A 25,460-nucleotide genomic window follows, 5' to 3' on the forward strand; every position below is an offset into this window, starting at 1 on the left:
TAAGAATAGCAAATACTGGACAGCAATGGAGAGCCATGACCGCCAATGTCTGTTACAAGCCTGGAACATGTTAATGATGATGATGATGATGATAACATTACATGCAACATAGCTCTTAGTACATAGTAATTTTGTATAAACTGGAAACGAAAAAAAAACATACCAAAAAAAGAATCACCGAAACGGTCTGAGCTGAGACGAAATGAGAGACTATCTATTGAGACTTAAGCAGGGCAGATGGCATAAGAAGTAGGACAGGGGTTATGATATTAGTCTAAATGAATATATGACGAGGGAAACAACTTTTCTTAACTGTCTTAATCTTGCTTAATGGTTTGCCCACAAAGTGTCGGCCGTAAATGATAGTTTGAAGGAGCAATGCTGCAAAAAAATTGAAAGAAAACGGTTAACATGTTTTTGATTATGCCGATGTTTTATATTTTTAATTACATATTATATGATGGCGCAAAATATATATCTATATCTTGTTAGATAAGTACATTATCTTACTGTTTGTAGTGCCACGTTAATCTATAACGGTGTTAAATGGGTTGTCGTGAGTTGTCATAAATTGTCCACGTTATATAGATTCAAGAGAAAAATCTTTCAAGTATTAATCGAAAAAGTATTCATGAAAGTATATGTGTGGAATTCTTTTTGTATATATCTTGTTTGAGGCACATATCTTCTGTTTAATACCAACATTTATATGACTTACATTTTAATCTCAAAAGGGTGGGTGCTTTTTTCTTTAACTATAGGTCAGATTATTTACTTAAATCATACCGATTGTCTCGCATTGAATAAAAGATGTTACAGTAATCCGAAAGGCAAGATATTTTTCCCTGTCATTGAATTTGAATAAAACCGTATTTTCAATATATTTATATTATATACACATATACATGACGGAATATATTGAAACAGTTCATACGAAAGACCTGAACTTTTAATGATGTTTATTTCAGCTGTTTTGATAATCATTATTATTGAATACATTCACATATGTATATATATTATTTAAAGCTTATCTGCCATAGTTTACAGGAGGGATTAGAGCGCTCTGCAAGGTCACTGGACAGGTGGTTATCTCATCAACTCAGCTCTCAGTTAACATAAGAAAAAGAGGATCATGGGGGACCAATGGTCACCGATTAGGCATTGGTTGTTATATAGAGGGCGCAAGTAGCTACAAGTAGTGCAGTGGGCCTTTAAGATCTCATCTCTCAAACCGAAATGCTATCTCCTTTCCCCCAACAGTTTATATAATTATTTCTTGTGCGCCTGGTGCATTCAATTGTCAAACCTTATCAGATTTACGGATGCACCATTTTCGATTTGAACTCTGATTCATACTTTCATATATTTCTTTATATTTTAATGTTTTTGTTTCAATTCATATAGTTTTGATATTGTTTTCTGTCATGATATTCCATCTTTTATCTTTGTATATATTGTCATGATGACGGAAATAAATGTCAATTCAATTCATTTCAACTATATATTCACTTGAATTCAAGTGAGGCTTGGGGGTTGGTCATTGGTCAAATTTAAAAAAAAAAATTGCGTAATTATCAAGCGTTAGCTCTCTCTCTTTAAATTTATTTAACTCAATGAAATACATTTTGATATTTTGATTCATTTTGTACTGGCCATCCGTATTCCAGTCGGCCCGTGTCGTGTTGTGTGTGTTATAGGTAAGAGCCCTGCCCTCTCTCGTTGTCTCCCTTCTTTCCCTGTCCCTTTTACTCCTTCTATGTTATGTTTCATTGGTTTATGTATTTGTGCGTTCCTTTAGTATTGATATACTATTTTTGCAACTATAAGTTATAGGGGGCTGCAATCTACAAGCCCAGCTTTTCAGCAGTCCCCTCCATGACCAACCTGTTTTATATGCCTACTGTACACTGTGGACCAATTACAAATGTATTGTTAAGTTTCATTGTTTTACTATGTACAATGCAATCCCATGTACTTTATTTATTTTGTTGGAAATGGAAATAAACGAAATGAAATGAAATGAAATGAAATGAAATGAAATTGTTCCAAACCTCACCCACCCCAGGCCAAAGCTACTGGCTCATCTCCGTGGTATAGTGGTTAAAGGTAATACAAAGATTTGGTAAGGGGTCATGAAGTTCAAATGAACAAATTGGAAGCGTATGCGATCCTACAATATTCAGTGATCGGTATCGCGGTTGAAATCGAGTCTAAAGTCATGAAATTATGAATAATAAAGTCTTCATGTTGTTTAGCTCCCTCTCAAGGTCAAGGTATTTATTAAGCTATGAAACAATGTTTATTGACTAAAATCGACCGATTAACTATTACCGTTTGGAAATTATATATCAGAATAACATAGATTTTCATTGTCGTAGCTACCACTGTACGGCCGTAGACGCTATTTGAAATTCATCAAAATTTACCGGGAGCACCTGTAATTTTTATATTCAATTTTCTTCAAAAGCAGAAGTGTTTTAGGGGTTTAATTTTCTAGTGTTTATAATACATCCACAGGGGCATCCAAATATATCAAAATTGTAGAAATTCACTATCCACCCAATTTTCAAAGTTTCCCAAAACTTTGTATTACCCTTTAAAGCATTGGCGTCCTCAGCAAGTTACCTGGGTTCGATTCCCGGTAGACACTTTTAATTTTCAACGTTTTCCAAAAACAAAAATAAAAAAGTGAAGACGGAAGTGGGGAACCATTATTCCCTCATTATAGTTCGCATTGTAATTATATACATTATCTTCTGTATGTAATATGAACATATATATAAATGTTTATGTAAACATTTTTTTTTTTTTGGGGGGGGGGGGGGAGGGTTGGAGGGGATCCATTCAGCTCAAAGAACAAATGGGAATTTTCTGAAACATATCTAAATTATCTCATAATATGTCATTTCATTAAAAAAAAAAGACAGAAAAAGAAATATGTATCTGCTATTTGTCTTTTTACACACTTAATATCTCGTTCTATCTCTGTCTCTATTTATATATATATATATATCTCTCTCTCTCTCTATTCTGGTGTGTGTGTGTGTGTGTGTGTGTGTGCGAGTGCGTGTGTGTGTGTGTGTCTCGCTCTCTCTCTCTCTCTCTGTCTGTTTCTCTTGCCCTTTCCCTCTCTCTCTCTCTCTTTCTTTTTCCTCTCTCCGTTACCATCATTCTCTTATAAATTCATATGGTCTCATTTTGAATTGTTTTAAAACAAAACGGTACCTAGACGGCGTATGATTTAATAGTAAACCGATTTCTTTCCTGGTATTATTACCTCTAATTACAATTCCAACAAATATTTTTCTTCACATTATGTGTCTCTTCACCTCTTTTTCGTAATCGCCTCTCACTTCCGTTCTCTATATCTCCTTATCTCTCTCACTTACTCGATTTTCCTCTCAGTTGCTCATTTGAAGGATTAGCATTAACTTAATGAAATTGGGTTTCTTTGCAAGTGGACCGTTTAAGCTTTGAAAAAGAGATACATTAACCATATAAAGTGAAATAGGTTGATACCCAAAGATAATGGAAACTCGTTTAAATGCGATTGATTGATAGAGCACAATTAACAACTTGTATGACTAACGTACGTGCCACACCCCTTCATATAACGATAAAACGTGGGATACATCGAATAAATAGTGAGAAAAAAAGAGAGAAGAGAAGTGCATAGGCGAAAATAATAGGTTCTATTTCGCATTCTAAATTTGATTTGCTTGAAATTCGTATCTTGCACCTAGTAAGACCGCGGCACCCCTCCCTAACAATTCCAGTGCCCCCTCATGTTATTCACACAACAACACTGATAAGCAGAATAAATGAAATAGGCTGCACGAAAGTAAATGAAACCACAGGCGAGGTCAACCAAATTTATTACTTTTTCTTCTAAAACACATAAATTATGTGAGACAATGACGAACACTGGAATGCATGATAAATATGAGTAGGTACATTACTTGAGTGCACCGCCAACGTTTCCTAAAAGAAAATGATTTCCTCAGTTTCAGTATTGTGGCCATGTGATGGCTAAACAAACCAGAACTGGTTACGGAGTTAATCAAGTCTTTAAGGTATAAGAGAGAAGCTCACTTTCTCTAAACGAAAGAAAGATTCGCCACCTTACAAAAACTAGGGAGGTGAGACAGTCTCACATCCCTACAAAAACACTCAAGACACACACTCAACATATTCATGATATATACAAAGACAACTGTTAATAGACAGCATGATTTTTTCGTCAACATGAATTAACATTTAGCTTTTTAATGCAATTGATTTTCATAAATTATTTCATTTAATTTTAATTGCACCTATGAATATCAAATGGAATGTAACAATGTCTTTAGCGACATTACACCTTCTTTTTTTCTTTTTTCGAGTAACGCGTACTAGGCTGATCCTTTATTAACACGTGATTAAAAAGAAAGTTGAATTCTGAGAAAGGTGAGACAAAAAATGTGAGCTTTTTCATTCTGTTTATGTTAGTGTGGAAGAGCACCGTAGAAAAAACAGGGTCTCTGAAAAGGATGGTTCCTTGAATGCTCTCATATTCGAAATATATAATGAAATACCTGAAGTGTTGTAAGCCACAACACATTCTTTTTTTGAGTCCCATAAACATATTTCTGTGCACAGAGCTTGTGACTCTAAACAAGAATAGGACAATCGCTTCTAGGCAGTTCGTTTTGTAATGCAGTCGCTTGACCAGCGGTCAACTTTATCTTCCAAGTGTCAACAGTCAAAATGTAAAACTTATTGGGGAAAATTTCACCTTTTAAATATTGACTTCCATATGCAGTTCATTTCTTTTTTCAGAAACGACCTACTTTATAATAGCTGTGTTTTATTCTTTAAACAATATAGATTTTTAAGACCAAATTTTGATTTTCTTAAACAAAACTTATATATACTTTAAAAAATCAACATGAGTTCAATACTTAATCTAATACTGTATCATCAAAAGCCATTGCAAAAAGTCTTCCTATTCTGTTTTGTCTTTGAGTAAATGAAATAATATTAAATATTTCTTTCATATCGAAAGACCTTCCATTCACCTCTCTCATTTGACAAATCTTTACCCCATTGAATCTAACATAATTCCAATGATAATGTTCTTGGCGTTACAAGAAATGAAGTCATAATTGTAATTAAAGAGTACCTAGTTTTGTAATGAAAGATATATGGAGTTACGTCAATAATTTCACTACGCCTGATGTAGTTAAGCAATTTAGATTAATGAAATAAACATTTATCAACATTTTGCGACCCATATTCAGTTTATACCAAAGCACTTATAGATTGAATTAGCTGTCAACTCGTGCATCATCGAGTGATGGCATTATTAACATGTGGAAGTAATCGACGTGAAAATGGATTTCCCTGTTTATTATATATACGTTCATTCATTTATTGTTTAGCCTTTTGGAGTCCCTGTGTACTGGATCTCAATCAATTATCTTTGGGGATACAAATCTCGATATTCGAATTTAAAAAGTAGTCGTGTCTGAAACCGGTTATTGTTCATGTAACAAACTACATTCTGTAGTATTTTTCCCGAATATTCATCAGTGGAATTACATATTTTATTGCTAATAATCTGATCTGAGTTAACTTAAACAAACCATACTATATAACAAAAATAAACCTGACTATTCTGCTTAAACAGCATAACATAAGTAATAAGATATCACTGTGATACCATTCCATATAAATGCATTGTTCTTAAAAAAAAAAAATGTTTCTTGGCTTGTAAATATCGCATGGATAGTGAATTATTCTTTCAAAACATTACTATACTTTACTAATAACATCCAATTTGAATACATTCTGTTTCATTATAGAATTTCAAGTATTGTAAGTACACGTTTTGGCACTTTTGTTTGCGCCCTCTACAGGTAGTGCTTGGAAAATACCACAAAAAGCTACTTTAGGCTAAGGTGAAAACGCAATATTGTTCAAAACTTGGCAGTGAACTGTACACATTGATAACGTAGAATTTATGAATAACTTGAAAATCATATTGCATTCTGACGATATATTTCGGGCAACTACGAATACCCACCCCTCCCCTTCCGAAAACAAGTTTATGACATAATCCAAGGATTTCAAATTCTTTAATGTGACCTTCCGACAAAAAACAAAAATATTCTCACGGAATATCTCAATCAAGGATGTAAAAAGCTGCGAAACAATGTGTTGATCAAAAATCAAAAATCTAAAGATGAGGAACTCAGGACCAATTCTCAGACTGGGCGAAGCTGGCGACGGGCACCTATTAAACAGAAGGATAAAAGGGAAATATGATTTACGTGAAATGGTAATAGGCACGTTAACATAAAATAAATGATATATTGTAATAATGAAGTCATAGTCTATTCAGAGCAATCTAAATTTGAGATCAAATCGATCCCATAACACTAATAATAACAACAATAATATTTGTTTATAATTTTCATTAAAAGTAATACTGATAATTATCAAAGCAATAACAAAAATAATAATAGCGGTAATAATAATGATAATACTAGTAACATCAATAATAATACAATTATATTTATAATAATAATAACAGTAACTAAAACTAGCACATAGAACGTTCTACTTAGTAAAAATATATCAAAGCGTTTACAAAATATAAAATACATGATATTGAATTGAAGTTAAATCCTTCAGACTTTTAACACCACAATTAAATTCATCGAAAAAATATTAGATTACTTAGAAATGTGTATCCTAAATTATCATTAAATCGTGTTTGAGATTTCCCCTCCATGAGGAATAAAGAAACTAAAAATGGACGATTTTTTTTCGTTCATAAGTCTAGAGCATAAACCTAGAATCACTCAACAACAGCTTGAAGAGTAAAAGTTAGGAATGGAAATGATAAGGATGGAAAATTGAAGTTCTTTAAGAATAAAGAAAGCGTCACTTTTGACTATAATGAGTTTAGGTTATTGAATCTACAGTAGACAACAGAGACACTGTTTGAAGCTATGGTAATTTTTCATTGTGACGATGTTTTAAGAACAAACTTGGTAAATTTCCATTAAATCCCTAAATAATAATGATTAAGAAGACAAAATGGAAACAAAATGGATTGACAGATGAGTTGCATGCTTTCCAAAGGCTTATTCATGCACATGCACTCTGGTCAGCTTAGGTTAAGAAAAAAGTTCACGGTCATGACATTGACACCAAATCTAAAGCAAAATCAAACAAATGTTAGATGACAATTAAATCTTCTTTTTCGACTTCCTCGAAACTCCAGCTGCATTAGAAAAAACGCGATGTAGCTTCGAGTTCTCTACAGTTTTTAAATATTGAACACAAACAAACATTCAAAGCGTGTAGAGGATTATAAATTGTAGCATTATAAGGCTACAGGAATTACCATTTTATAAAGGGGTTTTAAACAAAACTGAAAAACTACAAAATAATATGTGACTAAGGGTAAATAATACTAAATAATATACATTTCACTCTAAATACCATACCAAAATTATAAATTGATTAAAAAAATAATTGTTTAAAAAAAACCAAAAAACAACCAACATATACCGACAGATATATTTGGCTTGTGTGTGCCACAAAACTTCTAGATAATCTTGCCTTAGGTATATAGTTATTATATTCTTTCATCAACGTTTTCGCCTGTAGTAAGTCCATCGTAATAAGTAATGATCTGTTATCGGTTCATCAACTTCTCATGCCAAAAAAAAGGAATATGGCATGCGAATGAAAAGACAGAAAAGAAGAAAAGAGAAAAGTTATAAGTTAATCATTTTATAGGAAAACGGGTGTCGTATAAGGGTATATTAATAATACACCCACTGCCGAATGACATGGCTACATGTGCATTTTCTAAGCGAATAAAATTTGAGTCTTACATAATATAATATTTGGTATACTTAAATGTTACAGTCAGCCTCTAATAATACATAATGTAGATCCATTAAGAAAAAGAGCTTTAAATACATAGATATTTTATATTTAAAAGGTAAGAATATGCATTCAAATTAAGCGATTTCACAAATTGCATTTCATCTCCGAATATTTGCTTTTCTCGGAAATTATATCAAATGCATAATCAATACTACACCGGTACAATTGACAAAAAGAGCATCCACCCCTTCCCAAATAAAAGACAACTTTCCGAGAATGAACATGATATAAATAATAACAGGTTCTTGTTAACGCTGGAAAATAAATCAACATAATCTTTTCTACTCTAAAGCTTAATTATAAGCATATTAAAAACATTTTGTCTGGGTTTTACTGCAGTGTACTTTTATCACTACTATCAAAAATGTCTCTTGTTTATTTATATATTTGTCTGTTTTGTTTTTCTTCTCTTCAACATCATACAAGCCATAATAAATCACTGTCATATCATTTGTAACTTTAGATCACATTTCTTTCATGGCTTTCGCAAATTTAATTGCAACGACATTTACTTTCCCCCGCCGTTAAATCCACATTTATTGAAACGGGCGAAAGGGAAGTGATTGATGCTCTTCTTTTCCATTCATATGGGGACAGAAGTAGCCTGTATAGCTTAATTCCAAAAGGGGCTAAATCCACTTTTGAGCGAAATTCTTACTTTTTTAAGAGGAATATGTGACACATGAGAATCATATCTATATAACACATTTTAAACATGAGACAATGTCTGTTGAAAAGTTTGGTTACATTCCAAAAAGAGCTAAATCCAAACTCGTTTCATGCCAAAAGAAAGTGTATCCCATATATCTGAAACGATTACGAATTTTGTTCTTTTGTATGCAATAATTTATTTAAACTAATAACATTATTCATGATTGCGTTTGCAAGCTTTGTTTAAAGAGATGAATAGTATGTAACGCAATATTCCTACCACAATTTACCAATACAACTGAAGTGATAACTGATAAGGAAAAGTGGTAAAATATAAGATTCTAGATTTACTAAAGAAACGCTATACAGTGGATTAACCCTAATAAGGCCGGGGGGGCCATAATGACCCCCCCCCCCCCCCCTCCACGATTTTTCCCAATTGCTCGGGAATGCATATGGATGGCGCCCCGCCGCTGGCTGACTTTTTTCTTTCGAGTCTTGCGCAACTTTTAAAAGAATTTTTTTGAAATTCGGACCTACGGTTACAAAGTCACGTGACCTTTTGTCTTTGCATGTCAGCCCGAAAATCGCTCTTTTTCGTGATTTGTGTACAAAACATATGGAAAAGTCATTTTTCCTAAAAACAGACCAAACATGGGTTATTGGGTCTTGTTTAAAGTTTGGGTGGTTGTTTTGGGAGTCAAAATAGTTGAATTGTAGTAAGAAATGAAATAAAACAACAAAAACAATGAAATACATAAGTTTAAAAAACAATGAAATACATAAGAAATTATCAAAACAAGGGATAAAATAAGGAATAAGCTGGCTCTTCCAAACATTTTTGTCGTATTATTATTCAGAATGGTCTAATGAATATATGTAGTGAAAAAGAATGCTTAATTTATGAATAATATATGATTTATGGGTAAAAATGTGATTTTTATGACTTTATTTGCATAAATTACCATAAATATGCAAATGAGTGAATTTTTCAAAAAATTGAAATTATCATATTATTCTATACACTTCACTTGGCATGCGTGCAAATTTTCGCGGCGATCCTTCGCGGCCGAGATCTTAAGGGGGCGGGGCATAATGCCCCCACGGCCATACTAAGACCTCAAATAGCCCGGCCTTATTAGGGTTAAGCCCCTTTTGGAATGAAACAATCTATATATTGGGACTTGTTCAAGAGGTATTCGATGATAATGTTGACACCATCATTTTGTGGTAAAAGAAAGTTGTGGTACTTCTGTTCTTGGTAATGTATGCGACAGGATGAAATAAATTTATGTTGTGAATTACATTTATCATATTGTCAAAAATGATTTATATTGACATCCTTCTGCCACGGCTACGGCGCTAAAAAGCTTTCGAAGAAAGTGAGGGAAAATGAAGAAAAAAAAAACTTTGATTCCTTCTCAGACTTAGATCTTGTTACTTCTTTAAGATTGCATTAAAAGATGCAACATAAACAACCACAGAGCCGATAGTACGTCACTTTTTTTTATATTTTTTTTAATACCAGCTAGAGCCTAAAGCCCACCGCACACTACATGATCATGCTGCTATCCGTTTTTCGTTGTAAGGGCGGTTATATTTCATATGGAAATCTAAACCGTCACTTTCTTCCTGATTTAGATTCTAAATAATGATACGAATACGGAACTTTATGCTAGGAGTCCACTGGGCCGGCGCCAGTTGGTGCCAGTTCGCGCCAAAGATTATGTGATTGGCGCGTAGTGGCTCGCTGTGGCGCCGAATTAATGTCCGCTCGGCATGTGTCGCCAAGTGGAATAAACTGGGTGCCATATGGCGTGCGCCAAATGCCACCCGGCTTGCTCCAAAATGTTGCGCCAGTTCGCGCCAGTTTGCGCCATTACACGGCCATTTGATTCCAAAATTCACCCTGTTGGCGCCATTCGCGCCAATAGACGGCTACTTTGCGCCACTTGGTGATTAGTTTGTGCCAAAGGTCGCCAAATTGGTTTGAACTTGCCGCCGCTTGGCGCTACTTGCCGACTAAATAAATACCGGCCATTGGCTACCTGGTTCAGACCCTCCTCAGCTGCTGTATGAACAACATCTCTACTAAATATTTACAATTTTGATATGTCTGAGGCTTTTGATAATGTTTGAGTGATGATGCTGCTCCATCAGAAGATGATGAGAGATGCTGAGGTGGCCACTGCCTATCAACTTATGCTGGCCAATCCTGAAGAAGAAGAGCCTCCTAAGAAGAAAAGGAAGCACAACTGGTGGTTTAGACCCATGCTCCACCCACAGTTGAGGGCCGAACGTGGACAGTACCACACTTTGATGGAAGAGCTGAGTGAGAATGACAGGAGGAAGTTCAAGAACTACACCAGGGTGTGCCCAGAGATGTTTGATGACCTGTTGGTCAGGCTTACACCCCACTTGCAGAAAAAGGACACCCACATCAGGAAGGCCATTCCCCTGGTCTCAAGTTGTCCGTCTTCCTGCGCCATCTCGCCAATGGGGCCACCTATGCCGAGCTGTCTTTCAACTTCCGAATGGGCAAGGAAACCATCCAGAAGTTTGTCCCTGATGTAGCCAGAGCGGTAGTGGATGAGTATGCTGCAGAAGTCATCTCCCTCCCCACAACCAATGAAGGCTGGCTTGAGGTTGCAGGTGATTTTGAAGCCAGATGGAATCTTCCTCACTGTCTGGGAGGCTATGATGGAAAGCACATCCGTCTCCAGAAGCCCAACAAATCAGGCAGCCTTTACTTCAACTACAAGCAGTTCTTCTCGGTTGTCCTGATGGCTCTGGTAGATTCAAAGTACCAGTTCCTGTGGATCGATGTGGGTGGGGTTGGCCATCAGTCTGATGCCCAGATCTACAACAACAGTGAACTGAAGGAGTGCATTGAAGCTGGCACTTTAGGCATCCCAGATCCAGCTCCTCTTCCCCATGATGATGAAGAGCACCCTATGCCGTACTTCTTCGTGGGAGACTATGCCTTCGCCATGAGGACGTACATGATGAAGCCTTATGGCCGTCGTAACATGGACCAACAGCAGAAGATCTTCAACTACAGGCTGTCCAGGGCAAGGCGTGTGGTTGAAAATGCCTTTAGTATTCTGGCTCTGCGGTTCCAGTGCTTCCTTGGCCAGATGAGACAGGAACCAGACACAGTCCGCCTGCTCATTGAAGCTGCCGTCATGCTGCACAACCTCATCAGGAAGCACTATCAGACATGGGACGTCCGCATGTTGGACCAGGAGGATGCCCAGCACAACCTCATCCCTAGAGCTTGGAGAACTGCCGCCATCAATGTGAGAAAGTCCTGCGATGCCGCCCTGCTGTTATAGGCGGCAAGTGGCGCCGAATGGCGGGCAACAGGTGGCATTTGGCGCGAAGTATTCAACAATCGGGTGCCGTTTGGCTCGCGTAGTGGCGCAAACAAGGTGCCCCCTGGCGCCAAGTGGCGCCATGTGGCGCGAAATCTCATTGGCGCAACTTGGCGCGCGCCATTACAGTCCAGTGGATTCCAATAGGCGGATTGTTTGCGCCAAAGGGCGATATGTTCGCGCCATTTGGTGCCACTTGGCGGACACTTGGCGCTGATTGCTCGATGCAAGTGGCGCGACGAAAATTTCAAACATTTTGAAATTTTCTTGCCGCCACATTCAAATTTGGTGCCGTTACGGGCCACCACGAGCCAGTTGGGAGGCAGTTTGAGCCACTACACGCCACTAGGCACCTTATTGGCGACACTAGGCGCCACAGTAAATTGCATTGGCGCAAACTGGCGCCAACTGGCGCGGCCCAGTGGACTCCTAGCATGAGTGCATGGAACTCTTTAAGCCAGAATAAAAGCCTAATCAGCTTCAAATCGTTAAGAAACATACTGTTGATCTGACTGGTGAGCCGATTTAGCTTTTCCTTTACCAAGGAAGCATGACACCTCTAGAAAATTTTGATTTCTTTAATCACAAGATAGTTCGGGTCCTCGGTCATTAAGATCTACATGTTTGAATGTTCGTATCAAAAGCTATTGCCAATTCTTCCGAAATATGATCGTAGTCAGATCGTAGTCGGATCGTAGTTGAATCGTATAGCATGAGGTGGACTTTTACTAAATCCATGTTCGAATATATATTTTGTCTTCTATTAACACAATGCATGAAATATAAAGGTTGTAGTATTTAAAGTTAGTTAGGGGAGAATAGATTGGTGCAAAATGAAAAATGTAGAAATGACAATCGAAAGGATGAATCAGGTAATCGTGCTATGGATAAGATAGATCCAAAATTTCGCATATATAGATTTTGTCTGTTGAATGATTGTTTCATTTGCAGAAGGTTTGTGATATAACTGGTTTACTGATTCATTACCTCTACAGTAATAGAAATATTTCCTGCTGTACTTCGGTTTTGTTCTGTCACAAAAACATTTTGTCTGGAGACCCGGATGGAAACAAGCTGTTGAAGAAAATGTTGAAAAAAAGAGAAACAAAAATGTATATTATTAAGCAATCGTAGTGTACAGGATATTCTTAACTCAAACACTAATAATTTTGTTCGAATCATTTCTGAGATTGAACAAGGGAAACAGCTATTTAACTTTAGTCGGTTAGTATCCCCTCCCCCCCCCCCCCCCCCAAAAAAAGGTTTTGAATGTTTGACGTAATCTTAAGCGGCCTTTCAATAGCTATGAAATAAAGCTTTGAATCAATTAAATATTAATAAAAAATGATGTTTTTATAATAGTGTATCGAAATTGAATTGATCGGGTCAGGGCACTAATGCAACACTTGTCTGCTTTTAAAGGACATATATTGTCCTCTAAAATCGAACCTCGACTCGAATGTCTCCCTTTAAATACTTTGATTTAAAATTCAAAGGTTGTGGGTTCGATTCACGACACTTATTTTGGGAGCAAGGTATTAATATAGATTTACCACTCCATACCCATGAGAGACATGTCACACGGGGACCTTGTAAGATGACGAAGACATTTTTGCAATAATTTATTTATTATTGAACTTAATATTCAACTTACCAATGAACTTTTGTGTGCCGACTCCTCGTTTAAAAGGAAGATCCTCCCACTCGTCCTCCCAGTCTGGATCCAGGTCTGTGTCGCCTCGCTTGTAGTACTGGTCTTCATCCAGGTCTAGTAGCCTCTGGAGGTCATAGGTAGCTTCCGCCACCAGTGCTAAGGTCACGATCGCCAACGCGCAGAGCGAGATCCCGCTCTGTACTTTCATTGTGGGTAAGTCTTGTGTGATTTGATTCCGATATCTGGAAGACAAGAATTATAGGGTCATGGTAAAATGAATCTGATTTCAAAATTAATATAAAACAAAATTGGAAAATACAAGTAACCATCTTTTGTATCTTAAATTCGACGATACGGGTTTATGCATAAATTTCATTTATGTGACAGTTGAGATCATTTGTTTTCCACGATGTATCTTACTCGCCTTTCCTCTCTGCGTGTTCCCCCTCATTGGTACTTCTATATCCGATGTGCCACTGATATGATAGAAATTCTAGTTATATTGTATTGATTTTAATTTTTGGACCGACTTTCAGCTGCCCCCCCCCCCCTTCCCATATTTACCGCAATCACAATAAGGCGGCTAACGACAAAAATGTTGCCGGTGTCGTATATTTGTCTCCGTCTGTTATTATTGTTTCCCCACACGTCTGGTATGTTCATTACAATCTCTCTTCATTGTTTTTGTATTACATTTAAGTACGTTGCGCTTCATGAGCTGTTTGACGCGCGAACATGGACAATGACGCGTAAAGGAGGGAGGCAGGACTCCGTGAAATAAATCAATCTCCTTTTTTTTCTTCAACGGGTTGCATCTGACATAATTTGCTGACTTTTTTCCCGCCTTATATTTTTGTAATGGAAGTAAATCCGGAAGTGGACAATGCCGTCTAGAAATCAAATTTGTATACAAGAGCGACTGTTATTATAATAATGATAATAATCATGATGGTTAGGAGATGCGACAACAATACCAGAACACTTCTTTTCTGGGCGGATTGTTTTTGTATCTGTATTTGTGACCAGGCACAGTCCACGAAACCACCCCCCAAAACTCGCATAATATTATTTTCAGTTAAAGCCCAAGGTACAGGACTGGTGCATGTGGTCAGTTTGGTAAAATTTTACTTGTTAGTATTTCCTGAAAGAGTGTACTTTCCTCCATCTAATTTCAAATTTTGGATTTGATGGGATAGAAATACGTTTACGAACATTCACATTTACTGCACGTTCAGGTATAACGATGAACCTGCCACAATTGTAAACCGTAACCTACTGGAGGCTGAAATATTCATTTCCCAACCGTCACCTCATCAAAATAAAAAATAAAGCAAGAACAAATTAAAAATATTAACAAACAAACCACTGCTAAAATAGCATCGAAGACGGGCAGACAGAAAGATAGATAGATAGAGAGAGAGAGAGAGAGAGAGAATGAGAGAGAGAGAGAGAGAGAGAGAGAGAGAGAGAATGAGAAAGAGAAAAAGAGAGAGAGCTTTGGTTTTCTTTGTCAGATAGAAAACAATTGGGAATTAAGGAAAGGAGTGTGTATGAATGTGCGTGTGTGTGTCATAGTGTTGCAAAAGAACTGAAATAAAAAGGGGGCGGGAAAGACGATAAATATTATTGCCTTCATTATAATGAGAGATCACGATAATACTTTACTGAATAAGAGTATAAATGACATGAAAACTGTCAGAAAAATCTGAAGCGAATTTATAAAATGCAAGAAAGATCGAGAGCGTGATCATCTATGGCAGTTACGTCACAGCGAGTAGTTAGTGGCTGCGGCGAGATCACAACATATTTGTTCCATGACATGACACAAAACCAAAACAGGAAAATGGATCAAGAATCTTATTAACACGGTTACATCATAGCCTAACAAGCTTTAATGACGCAATAGATAACATCACAATAAAGAAAATGACCTCTTTTGTCAATCAACACTATGCTATCAATGGAACACAGATGTTTTGGTACTTGTTAATGTTTTCATATTTTCAGTTTGAACGTCACCAGAGCTGTTTTGTAACATGGCATGTAAGGACTATTTCCCGCCGAGACCGTTAGAGTAGGACACGCTCTTTTACCCTTAACATCAACTGGGTCCCCCAACCGTGTCGCGGGCTATTACTAGGAGAACAGGGGAGTTGGGTGATGCTATGGTCATAACAAGGGGGCGAGAGGCATTCGGAACCTGTGACAAAGGATTATCCTATTTCATGTTTTAGTAGTTTAAAAGCAGCTCTAAAATTCATTCGACAAAAACAATTTTGAGAAGAGACCAACGAAACTATGTCACAAGCTAATGTTTATCAAGGAAATAAAATCTACTTAAAGAAGTTCAACTACGAAGGCTTCGGACCAGTCATGACGAGAATATACTCTATCCTCGATTATAAACAAATATAAATGTCTGAGAGCTGAATGACGATCCTAAGAAGTGTCCAAATACTCTAGCGGCCCTCCCTATATAAAATAACAACAACATGAAGGTAAATCAACCTTTTCTGAGCACCACAGAGTATAGCTAAGTATAGTTAAATCTGTATAAATTTTGCATTTTAAATCTTAAAGAAAAGTTATTAAGAATTTACGCCAAGATCCCCAATGGAAACGGAGAGTGCAATATTAATGTAGTTTTGTATGTCAATGTTTTTAGTTTTCACCCGTTCGTAACATCATGCGTCATAATAAACCATAGCCACCGGCTCACTAAGGCGATCCTAGAATAATATATAAACAAGAAACAATAATCTCTCTCGCACACACACACACACACACACGCGCGCGCGCGCACACACAATATCTCATGTCATTATGATATACATATTCTTATCTTCTGCAAGCGATGGGGAAAACTTCTCACATAATTTTCCCTGACAAGTCAACTTAAATAGCATAAATATCTGACATTGTCAGCTAAAGGTTAATTGGTTGTAAACATTATCAAAATATCAAAAGGTGCCGTGTTATAGATAGCTAAGATATGCCGCGGATTTTATTTTGAATGGTAAATGAACGGAAGCTGAGCTCTGTGTTAAAAGAAACATAAATGCCAACTGTATTGCACTTAAATAATCTCAAAAACACCGCTACATCATGTCTGATGTGGTTTTAAACAGAGGTATAATCATGATCATTTTATGAGAAATTTACAGTAATGCTAGGAACTCTAAATGATAATCTACTCCTATACAATCTAACCAAGCCCTTGTAGTTGTTGAAGCTAGGAGGGCGTTAAGCCGCAAACCCGTAGTTAGAGTCCTTAGGAGCCTTACCATACTGTTTCAAAGGGACCTGTGACTTGTTTTGTGTGTGTTAATAAACTCGGCCATTAAGTCTAAGTTGAAGAGTGAAACCGATCAAATTATACTGATCGAAACTTAAAGCCCAACTGCACTAGTGTGGCCAAGGGGGATTAGATCTCCCTGCATACTCACCGACAGGTTGTTATCTCATCAAATCAGCTCTCAATTTACATAAGAAAAATGGGATCATGGGGGACCAACATGCACCGATTAGGCATTGATTGCTATTCAGAGGGCGCAAATGGTTATAAGTAGTGCAGTGGGGCTTTAAAGGATCAAAGACCTTTTAGAGGAGTTCATCAGCCCTTTTGAAGGCTAATTCTCTTGAAAGTATTACATGGTGTTTTAGCCTGAAAGCTTTACTGACATTTAAATTCTGATTAATCTGTCTTAAATTCCACATGAGACATGTTTGTTGGCGTTTTACAGCTTACATGGGGCTAACACAAAGAACCTTCTATAAACACGTTTCTTCTAACAACATGCTATACACCAATGCCCTATATATTATGCATGGGCACGGTGGTAGATGGGAAACAGTTCAAATTCCATTGACCGATATTACAGAAGAAAGTAAAGAAAAATGGGTGTTAAAACAGAGATGGAAAGAATCGAAATTTAATTGACCGCTATAATTGTAATTTCGTTGATAATGAGAAGGTGATAGAGTTCAGTCATGAGAGCAAATACGCAATAGAAGTCTTTTGACGTAGCTGCTTAGGCTAGGTGAGGCAAGTCAGTGATACGCCCTCTGTAAAGTTTGTATTTTTTAAACAAATGAGAAAAGGAAATCAATGCCGGGTTGTGTTGTTGTAAAGATTCTTATAAGTAGGGCTATATTCACAATGAAGATGCGATGCATGGTATGGCTCGAATTATAATATACCAACATGTGTTTTTAGGTTATAATGGGATCCTCTTAAATTCTTTTCATTTTTTTAACTTAAAATGACAGTAAAAAAGGGTGTGGGATGGACGGGGGTGAATTTTTTTAAGAACCAAAGCATTTACCAGCTGGTGTTATTATTGATTCTACAAAATTAGAATTTCCACTGTTTCTTGTGACTCGTTAGTTGTAAAAGTAATTGCATTACTTAAGAACAACCATGTTTTTTACTACTGGATGCGCCCGTTTGACAGTTAATTTAATTAGACCACGCTAATGATGTTGTGTTTGTAATCGCTATATTGAATTAGGATTGATTGATATATTCAAGTAGACAGTGAGGTGAAGAATGACCGGGGTAGGGAGGATAAGAATGAAGAGAGAAAGAGCGTCAGACAGAAAAAGAGAAAAGGGCTAAAAGAGGATGTAAACACGGAGAGAAAAATAAAAACAAGAGAGGCTGAGAAAGAACGAGACACAGAGATAAAGAGAGAGATGAGGAGAAAGGAGAGAGATATGAATAAAGGATAGACAAAGGAAGATAAAGAAAGAGAGTAAGAGAGAGAGAGAGACACACACACACACACAAATAGAGAGAGAGAGAGAGAGTATGTGCTCGTCGGTGATGTGCCTCTGCATGTGGATGGTAGGGAGTGGATGGAGATCATAAGAATATTGTTTGTGAATTAGAGAATCATGAAGACCTAAAATTGATTTGTCCTGGATATTTGAATGAAGTTTCAACGAGAGTAATATATCAAATTTAAGGTTGATCAATAATAGAACAAAAGATTGATGAATACTCTGAAAAAACCTTATTTCAAAAAGGTTGTTGTTAATTTGTTTTTGCATGGCGCTTTCTATTCAATGTTGAATTTTTACGACGTGGGCTTTGTTTTTCCAATCTTCTTCTTTCAGTTCACGTTGCTGAAAACGTCAATTAATTAGTCTTCGGTGAATTTGATTTGAAATGTCTCACACATGCACACCCACTGCACATCTAATTTGACCTCTTCCTCTGCTTCTTTCGGAGAATGATTAACTCACTAAACGGATTCACGAGGCTTGCCATTGAGAGGAGTGGAGTACCAATTTAGGAAAAACAAGCAAAGTTAAGTACAGCCTGACAGGGAATTAGCAATTTTAAAGAGCGATGTTATCAGGTTGAAGTGACCGTGAAGATAAATTAGGTTCATAATTGACCGATCCTTTTTACAACTGTCAATGACTTTTTTTTTTCATGCGTAAGTCTGAAGTGTGGCTGGTTTGCTTGGTCTTATTAGTAGGTCCATGATGTTTTGATATCATTTTTTAAATATTGGGATAAATCAATACATTAGCCGCGATCGGATATATACATATTGGAATAATGATGAAAGTCGCGTTGTAACTTTCAACACTGAATTACCCTTTTCAACCGTATGCGCTGAAGACACATCTATGTATGTAGAGGTGTTGTGGACTAGTGGATAAGTCTTTGAACTGTGAACCATAAGGTACGGGGTTCGAATCCCTACCGCATCACTAACGCCATTTGGCAGTTATTACCATCATTACTTATGTATTTACTGAGTACTAAAGGTGTGTGCGTGTATGTATGTTTGGGTCGAACAATTCGATGAAACTTGTTAACTCCTATGAAAGAGAGATTAAGCTTTAGGAGTGGTTTAGAAGATATAGATAAGACTACTCAGACAGTATCTTCCTGGCGCTAAACCAAACCAAAGAAAGAAAAAGTTCTTTATCGGGATGTTTTTTTGTTCTGATTCCCCATCACAACCACTGATGACTTCCTTTTTTATTCCGACTCAGATTGTTTCTCCAATCAGTGTCATCCCTTACGTTTGACTGGTTTGGAGATGCCCATCCTACCTTCTAAGCAGACTTGCGTCGGCGGATCCGAATAAATTAGTAGCCTACCTTCCAAACGAGATATCAGGGCAACCCAACCTTTGCAATGAGTTCATTATATGAAAGCAGAACGAATAAGAGAATGGCAAACTTCACTCCTGAGTGCTTTCTCTCTCGGAGCACTCCTTAAATAATATATTACGGATAGAATATTACAATCGGATTATATGGAGAAAATATCCTCCTGCATTATAATATGGGTGTCGGAAAATTGCCATTTTAGTCATTTCGTATGTTTGAAACAAATGGGAAAGTTGTTCAGCACAACGTAACAGTGACATTACCGATTCATCCAATTTGAAAAATTTGAAGAGCCAACATGTAGTATAGTGATTACAACTTTGATTTTACAAAGTCGTAACTTCCTTATTTTCATCCGATCTTTTTCAAATTTTCTCCGGTCTACTTTTCCGATTTTTATGCGCAGATATAGTGAAATGGTAGCTCGTGTTGGTCTACGTAAGCCAATCTAAATCAAACGTATCGTGAGGGGAAGGGAAAACAATCATTTCGCCTTGAAGAAAGGCTTATTAGATAGGGATAGGAGATGGAGAAAGCAATTACGGGTTCGTCCATGGCGGATTGAGACACGTGATCACCATAAACGGTGGCGACTTCTTCTGAATGGAAATAGATAATGTATATGAATATACAATCGCGCAAGCCCAAATTAACCTTGAATTTGTTATGACGTCAGTACCCTCACCAACATGTGTATACATAATGAATGAGCCTAGAGAGGTAAAAAGAAAGTGACAGAATGGGGCATAGAGAAAAGAGATAGAAGGATAGAGAGAGAGAGAAGAGAGAGAGAGAAAGAGAGAGAGAGAGACAGAGAGAGACAGAGAGAGAGACAGACCGACCGACAGAGAGTGTGTGCCTGGGGAGAGAAAGGGAGATGTAAAAACACTTGTATGTGGATGCTCATTGCGTATAATACACAGAAAGGGAGAGAGATAGCGAGAGGGGGGAAATAGAGAGAAAGAGGGACTATACGAGGGAAGTGTGAACATTTAAAAACATAAAAGATAAGTATAACTTACATAATGTGGCAAGAGATTGAAACATGTGGTTTTCATGTAAATGAACGAGAGATAATATAGATAAAGTCAGAGACGGAAAGAAAGAGAGAGAGAGAGAGAGAGAGAGAGAGAGAGAGGGGAGGGAGAGACAGAGAGAGAGAGAGAGCGAGAGAGAATGGGGGGGGGTGACAAGTTTAAAAAGGTGACAACCTACATCTGAGATATACGATTATCGTTGTGCTTAAATATATGAACGTAAATTATGAAATTACGGTATTTTCTTTTTATTTCATGCATGTCAACCGTTATTACATTCATGTTTACTGACTAGTCATGTTTAACAACTCAACACATTTTTCTTGGCCGTGACATGTCAAGGAAATATATGATTGTGTAGATCACGATTCTGTTTTTATAGTTCGTAATACATCATTTTATGAATGTTATTTATAGTTTAATGAGGTTATTTTCATGATTGACGCATGCAGAAATGGACAATTCGTTTTTTATTGCCATCATAAAATGCTAAAAACACAATTTTCTGTTTACTTCTATTTTCTTTGGCACAACTTAGGCACATTTAACTTTATTTAAAACTGAAACGTGACCGCTTTGAGCTGGAAAATTCTCATTTCCGTTATGGATGGTCAATAAACTTGGGGGAAATGGTATAATGGATATTGTATCGTATGAACTTCAATATCTCTTTCACCAAATCGGTAGCATATGCATTTAGAAGACGATTTGCCCATTCATGACGTGAAACGGCTCCTTTCTAATGGCTTTTCATCAATATTTTAAACCTTTTCTATTTCCTAACGGAAGAAATTTATTCATTGTTTGCCATTTGTAAAGGCCGTTTATATGGACTGTCCATGTTTTTTTAAACGAGAAAATTTGATTAGGCAATAAATAAAGCTGTCTTCTTAAGGAAACATAACCATGACATTGTTGTGATTTACAGAAGGCGATTTTGTAATATGCAATTCGAAAATCGTGAGAATGAGCACCAAAATGGTCGTGTAATCCTTTTGAAATGCCCCATTCCATACCAGACGTCCATATATTTGAATTGGAAGCGATAACAATTTGTTTTAATGTTCAAGCGATACTCGTACAATTTTCGCAAATCACTGTGCACGTCGTAAAATATCACCGAAATAGCAGAGTTGAGTAGAAATGGTTTACCGTTGTTCATTTTGGAAACAAGAAATAAATCTAAAGTTATACCAAAGTTCGATGGATATCAATTCTACATTTCTACACCGTATGAATAAAAGGTTTCCTTCATCAGTAATCATTTTAATCTGAATCCGATTTAGAATAACCTGTAATAATTTCCGATTTAGAAGATTGAAGAAGAACAAGAAGAAGAAGAAAGAAAAAAATAGAAGAGAAGAAAAAGGTAGGAAGAAAAGTAGTTTAGCTCCTGCCGCAGAGCTATCTATAAAAAAAAAGAATATCGTGTTTCTAACGCGCAGCTCGTGAGCAAATACTATATAGTGAAACTCCTAATACTTCTCGTGTTTTAGACATCTGTTGTCTGACACTCTCCATCATTCAATTCTAAACCTTACGTTTCGTTTGTATCGACTAGATAAGGGACTATTTCGAACAGAACCGACACATTAAGGTGGTGAACAAACAATTATTTGTTAGCAAGTTAAGATCCTCAGTCCCATTAGATACCAATTACTACCGAAAGACACGGGCGTTATCAATCGACTGGTAGTATCCCCCGCGTACTACCCCCATTACCTCCCAATTCCTCCTAATTACCCCGTATTTCTGAACGTTTAATGAAGCATTAACATTACCGAGGACGTCTTCACTTTGATTGATAGGCTCAATAAGTCAGTCACACCGCCAAACCGATACCATACCGAATCCAAAACCAACCGATATTTGCCCATTAGGAGTAATGTATTTTTCTGGTTCGGTCCGTTGTCGAATTGGTATCAGCCTGGTTGATGTAACTGAGGTATAAGATAAGGATCAGGGGAAGTGACCGTGTCATTATTTGCTGCAAATATTATTAGTAAATGGTTGTCCTTGTGACGCCATTAGGCGTTTTTACGGATTGAGATTATATGTCTGGAAGGGTGTGTCAGATTTCTCTCTTCAAAAGGCCATTCTGATATAATACCAAAAAAAAACACAGAGCAATTAGACATAATCACCTTATACTAAATTCATCTCGTTCATAGATTGTATATATATTTGATTTCACATCTTGATCATTTTCTTTCAGGTTCTAGAGGGAACTTAATTTATAATCAAGACGAATTAGGCAGGGGGAGGGGATTAAGCGCCCCGTACACCTTTTAGAACCGCTACTGAAGATGTCATTGTCTCCCATCAAAAATTCACCCCAAAAACATCAAGGTCTTCTAACATAATATTCGCACTGCATCAACATGGAAAGAAAACCATTATGCATGCAAACAAATGTCAAAAGTGACAAGTGCATGGCATTGAATAAATAAAACGGAAGAATGATTACAATGATCAAGTGCAATGATAAACAACATAACCCGATCAATTAAAGTGCTCTAATGAAAACTCAGAACTCCAACAGCCCGTTACGTGATTCAGTATTTTCTCTCATAGGGAATTCAGTCATTCTTTATGAATGAACACGCAAAATGGGCGGGTTATCCATAATATGTAGCCCTAAACCAAAATTTTGGAAAAGCTCTTTTAAATAAGAAGATTTGAGAGAACGAAGGCTTACGAGACCGATTTTTTTGTTGTTGTCGAGTTGACATTCGGTTATTCGGTGAAGTATAGTCTCGTACACCTCCCAAAACAACACCGTTTCTTTCTTTGAGGTTTGGAATTTTAAAAATATGATGAAATAATGTTTTTCATATTAATACAACGACGACTACTACGTACACGCCAACAAAAGCTATTATTTTAACTGCTGCTGCTACTACTATTACTGCTTCCTATATTACTACTATGACTATTACTACTCCTACTGATACTACTTACTACTAATATTACTACTACAGTAAAACCTGAGTTAGTGACCACCTGTATAGAAAGACCACCTGTCTACAAAGACCACATCTTTTTGTTTCCTCTGAAACGGTTTCTCATTAAAACGTGTAATAAAGCAACCTGTACATATAGACCACCTATTTATAAGGACCATTTTGCTTGTCTCCCTTGAGTGGTCTTTATAGACAGTTTCACATGTACTACTACTTTTAATACTACAACTACTAATAATAGAGCACAATCTTCAACAACTGCACTACTCTTCCTATTAATACTGCTACCCCTAGTACTTCTACTACTACCCTTTACACATATTGAGATAAATATTGTTCTGAAATTATGATGACCATAATTATACTGTATGTTGTTTGTCACAGAGGTCAAAACACATGTTCAATTGACATACAGAAAAATCTACACTTCGAGTCTTCGCTAATCGTTGGACTGTAAAATATTAAGTGATTTTAGGGAGTTTATAGATAGGGCAAGGACCCCATTATAGGCTTACCCTGACTTATGACTCGTGTTCTTCGTTCCCCCCCCCCCCTGTAGGTACACCACTTATTGTGCAGACATGATGAAACGCACCAATTGTCACTATTTGCTCCGTCTAATTGTACTAATTATAGTATCCGCGTTATCAGACAAATCGTATTATTTGTGCAGTAATGATATTTATAAAAAAAGGATATTAACAAAATGAATTTGTGAGAAAAATCAAAAGCTTTTTTATAAGAAAAAAAACATTGGTAACGGGGAAGGAAAGGGATAACGAAATAACAGTCCAAAATTATCGTGTAAAAAACCCCAAACAAAACAAAAAACATCCACAAATCCAAAATTCAATATAACATTGCTCAATGCACTTTACCATAAGAAAAACAAATGACTAACACACAAAAAAACCAATTAAAGCAAAGGAATTAAAATAAGTGAACATTCAGTTAATTGTGGAGGCATATCGTTAGGTTTTTCCAAAGAATCAACTGAGTTTATTTTTTGTATATAAATCAACATGCATATAGTTAAGCATTTGCCCTTGACTTTGTATTTTTAAATATCATTGTGCTTGTGTTAGAATTAAAATAAATACAAGACCGGGCAAAACTACGAGGTAAACAAATTAATGATTGATACAAATATTCCTTTAAGAATTGTATTTGGACATCCATAATCCAACATTCGGGCAGAAACGTAGAGCTTGTTAATCGTTTATATCTTGCAAAAATTAAATGATTACCACTTAGCACAATAAGAATGGAATCATAATGCATAATTGACTGCTGCCACCTTTCATAATCTCGAGAGAACCGAAGCGTATACGTCTTCTTTGTCTCTCTCTCTCTCTCTCTCTCTCGATATTGTTTTAAAAAACTTTAAGAATTCAGGTCTGTATTTGGCACAAGATGCAAGCCCCTCCCGCTATACGATAAAACTGTTCTCTGGCCCTCACGTTACCTAAAATGACCATCACAAATCATCACATCGGTTAATCTCTTACCTTTAGTTGAAAATCCTTCCTCTCCTCGCACAGGAAAAAAATAGAACCAAAAATACTAAAACTAAAAAAAGACGAAAATCCCTGCACAGATGTCCAGTTCTGGTAATTTGTTGTGTCCTCTTTTGGGTCTTAAATGTGATTTATTTTCTGAAAATTGATGGTATAAGTTTGTTTGAGGCTGACCGCCAGTCGCTGTA

The 25,460-nt window shown here is 36.6% G+C and overlaps 1 protein-coding gene across 2 annotated transcripts; it reads right to left on the reverse strand.

Annotated features, from left to right (window-relative positions):
- Nucleotides 1–3,842: 3,842 nt before the first annotated feature.
- Nucleotides 3,843–25,460, reverse strand: LOC105437513. Of its 2 annotated transcripts, none has more exons than XM_011664182.2 (4): nucleotides 25,264–25,460; nucleotides 13,624–13,865; nucleotides 12,957–13,043; nucleotides 3,843–6,274 (listed from the first exon to the last, which is right to left on the reverse strand). In XM_011664182.2, exons 2-4 carry the CDS (start codon nucleotides 13,829–13,831, stop codon nucleotides 6,246–6,248), a joined length of 324 nt encoding a protein of 107 aa, XP_011662484.1. In that variant the 5' UTR covers nucleotides 13,832–13,865; nucleotides 25,264–25,460; the 3' UTR covers nucleotides 3,843–6,245. The 2 variants fall into 2 exon arrangements, with proteins under 2 accessions (XP_011662484.1, XP_030833642.1); XM_030977782.1 differs by lacking the exon at nucleotides 3,843–6,274 and adding an exon at nucleotides 7,616–7,702.

Source organism: Strongylocentrotus purpuratus, unplaced genomic scaffold (genome assembly GCF_000002235.5).
Source record: "Strongylocentrotus purpuratus isolate Spur 01 unplaced genomic scaffold, Spur_5.0 spur5_scaffold_1, whole genome shotgun sequence".
Classification (NCBI taxonomy): Eukaryota; Metazoa; Echinodermata; class Echinoidea; order Camarodonta; family Strongylocentrotidae; genus Strongylocentrotus; species Strongylocentrotus purpuratus.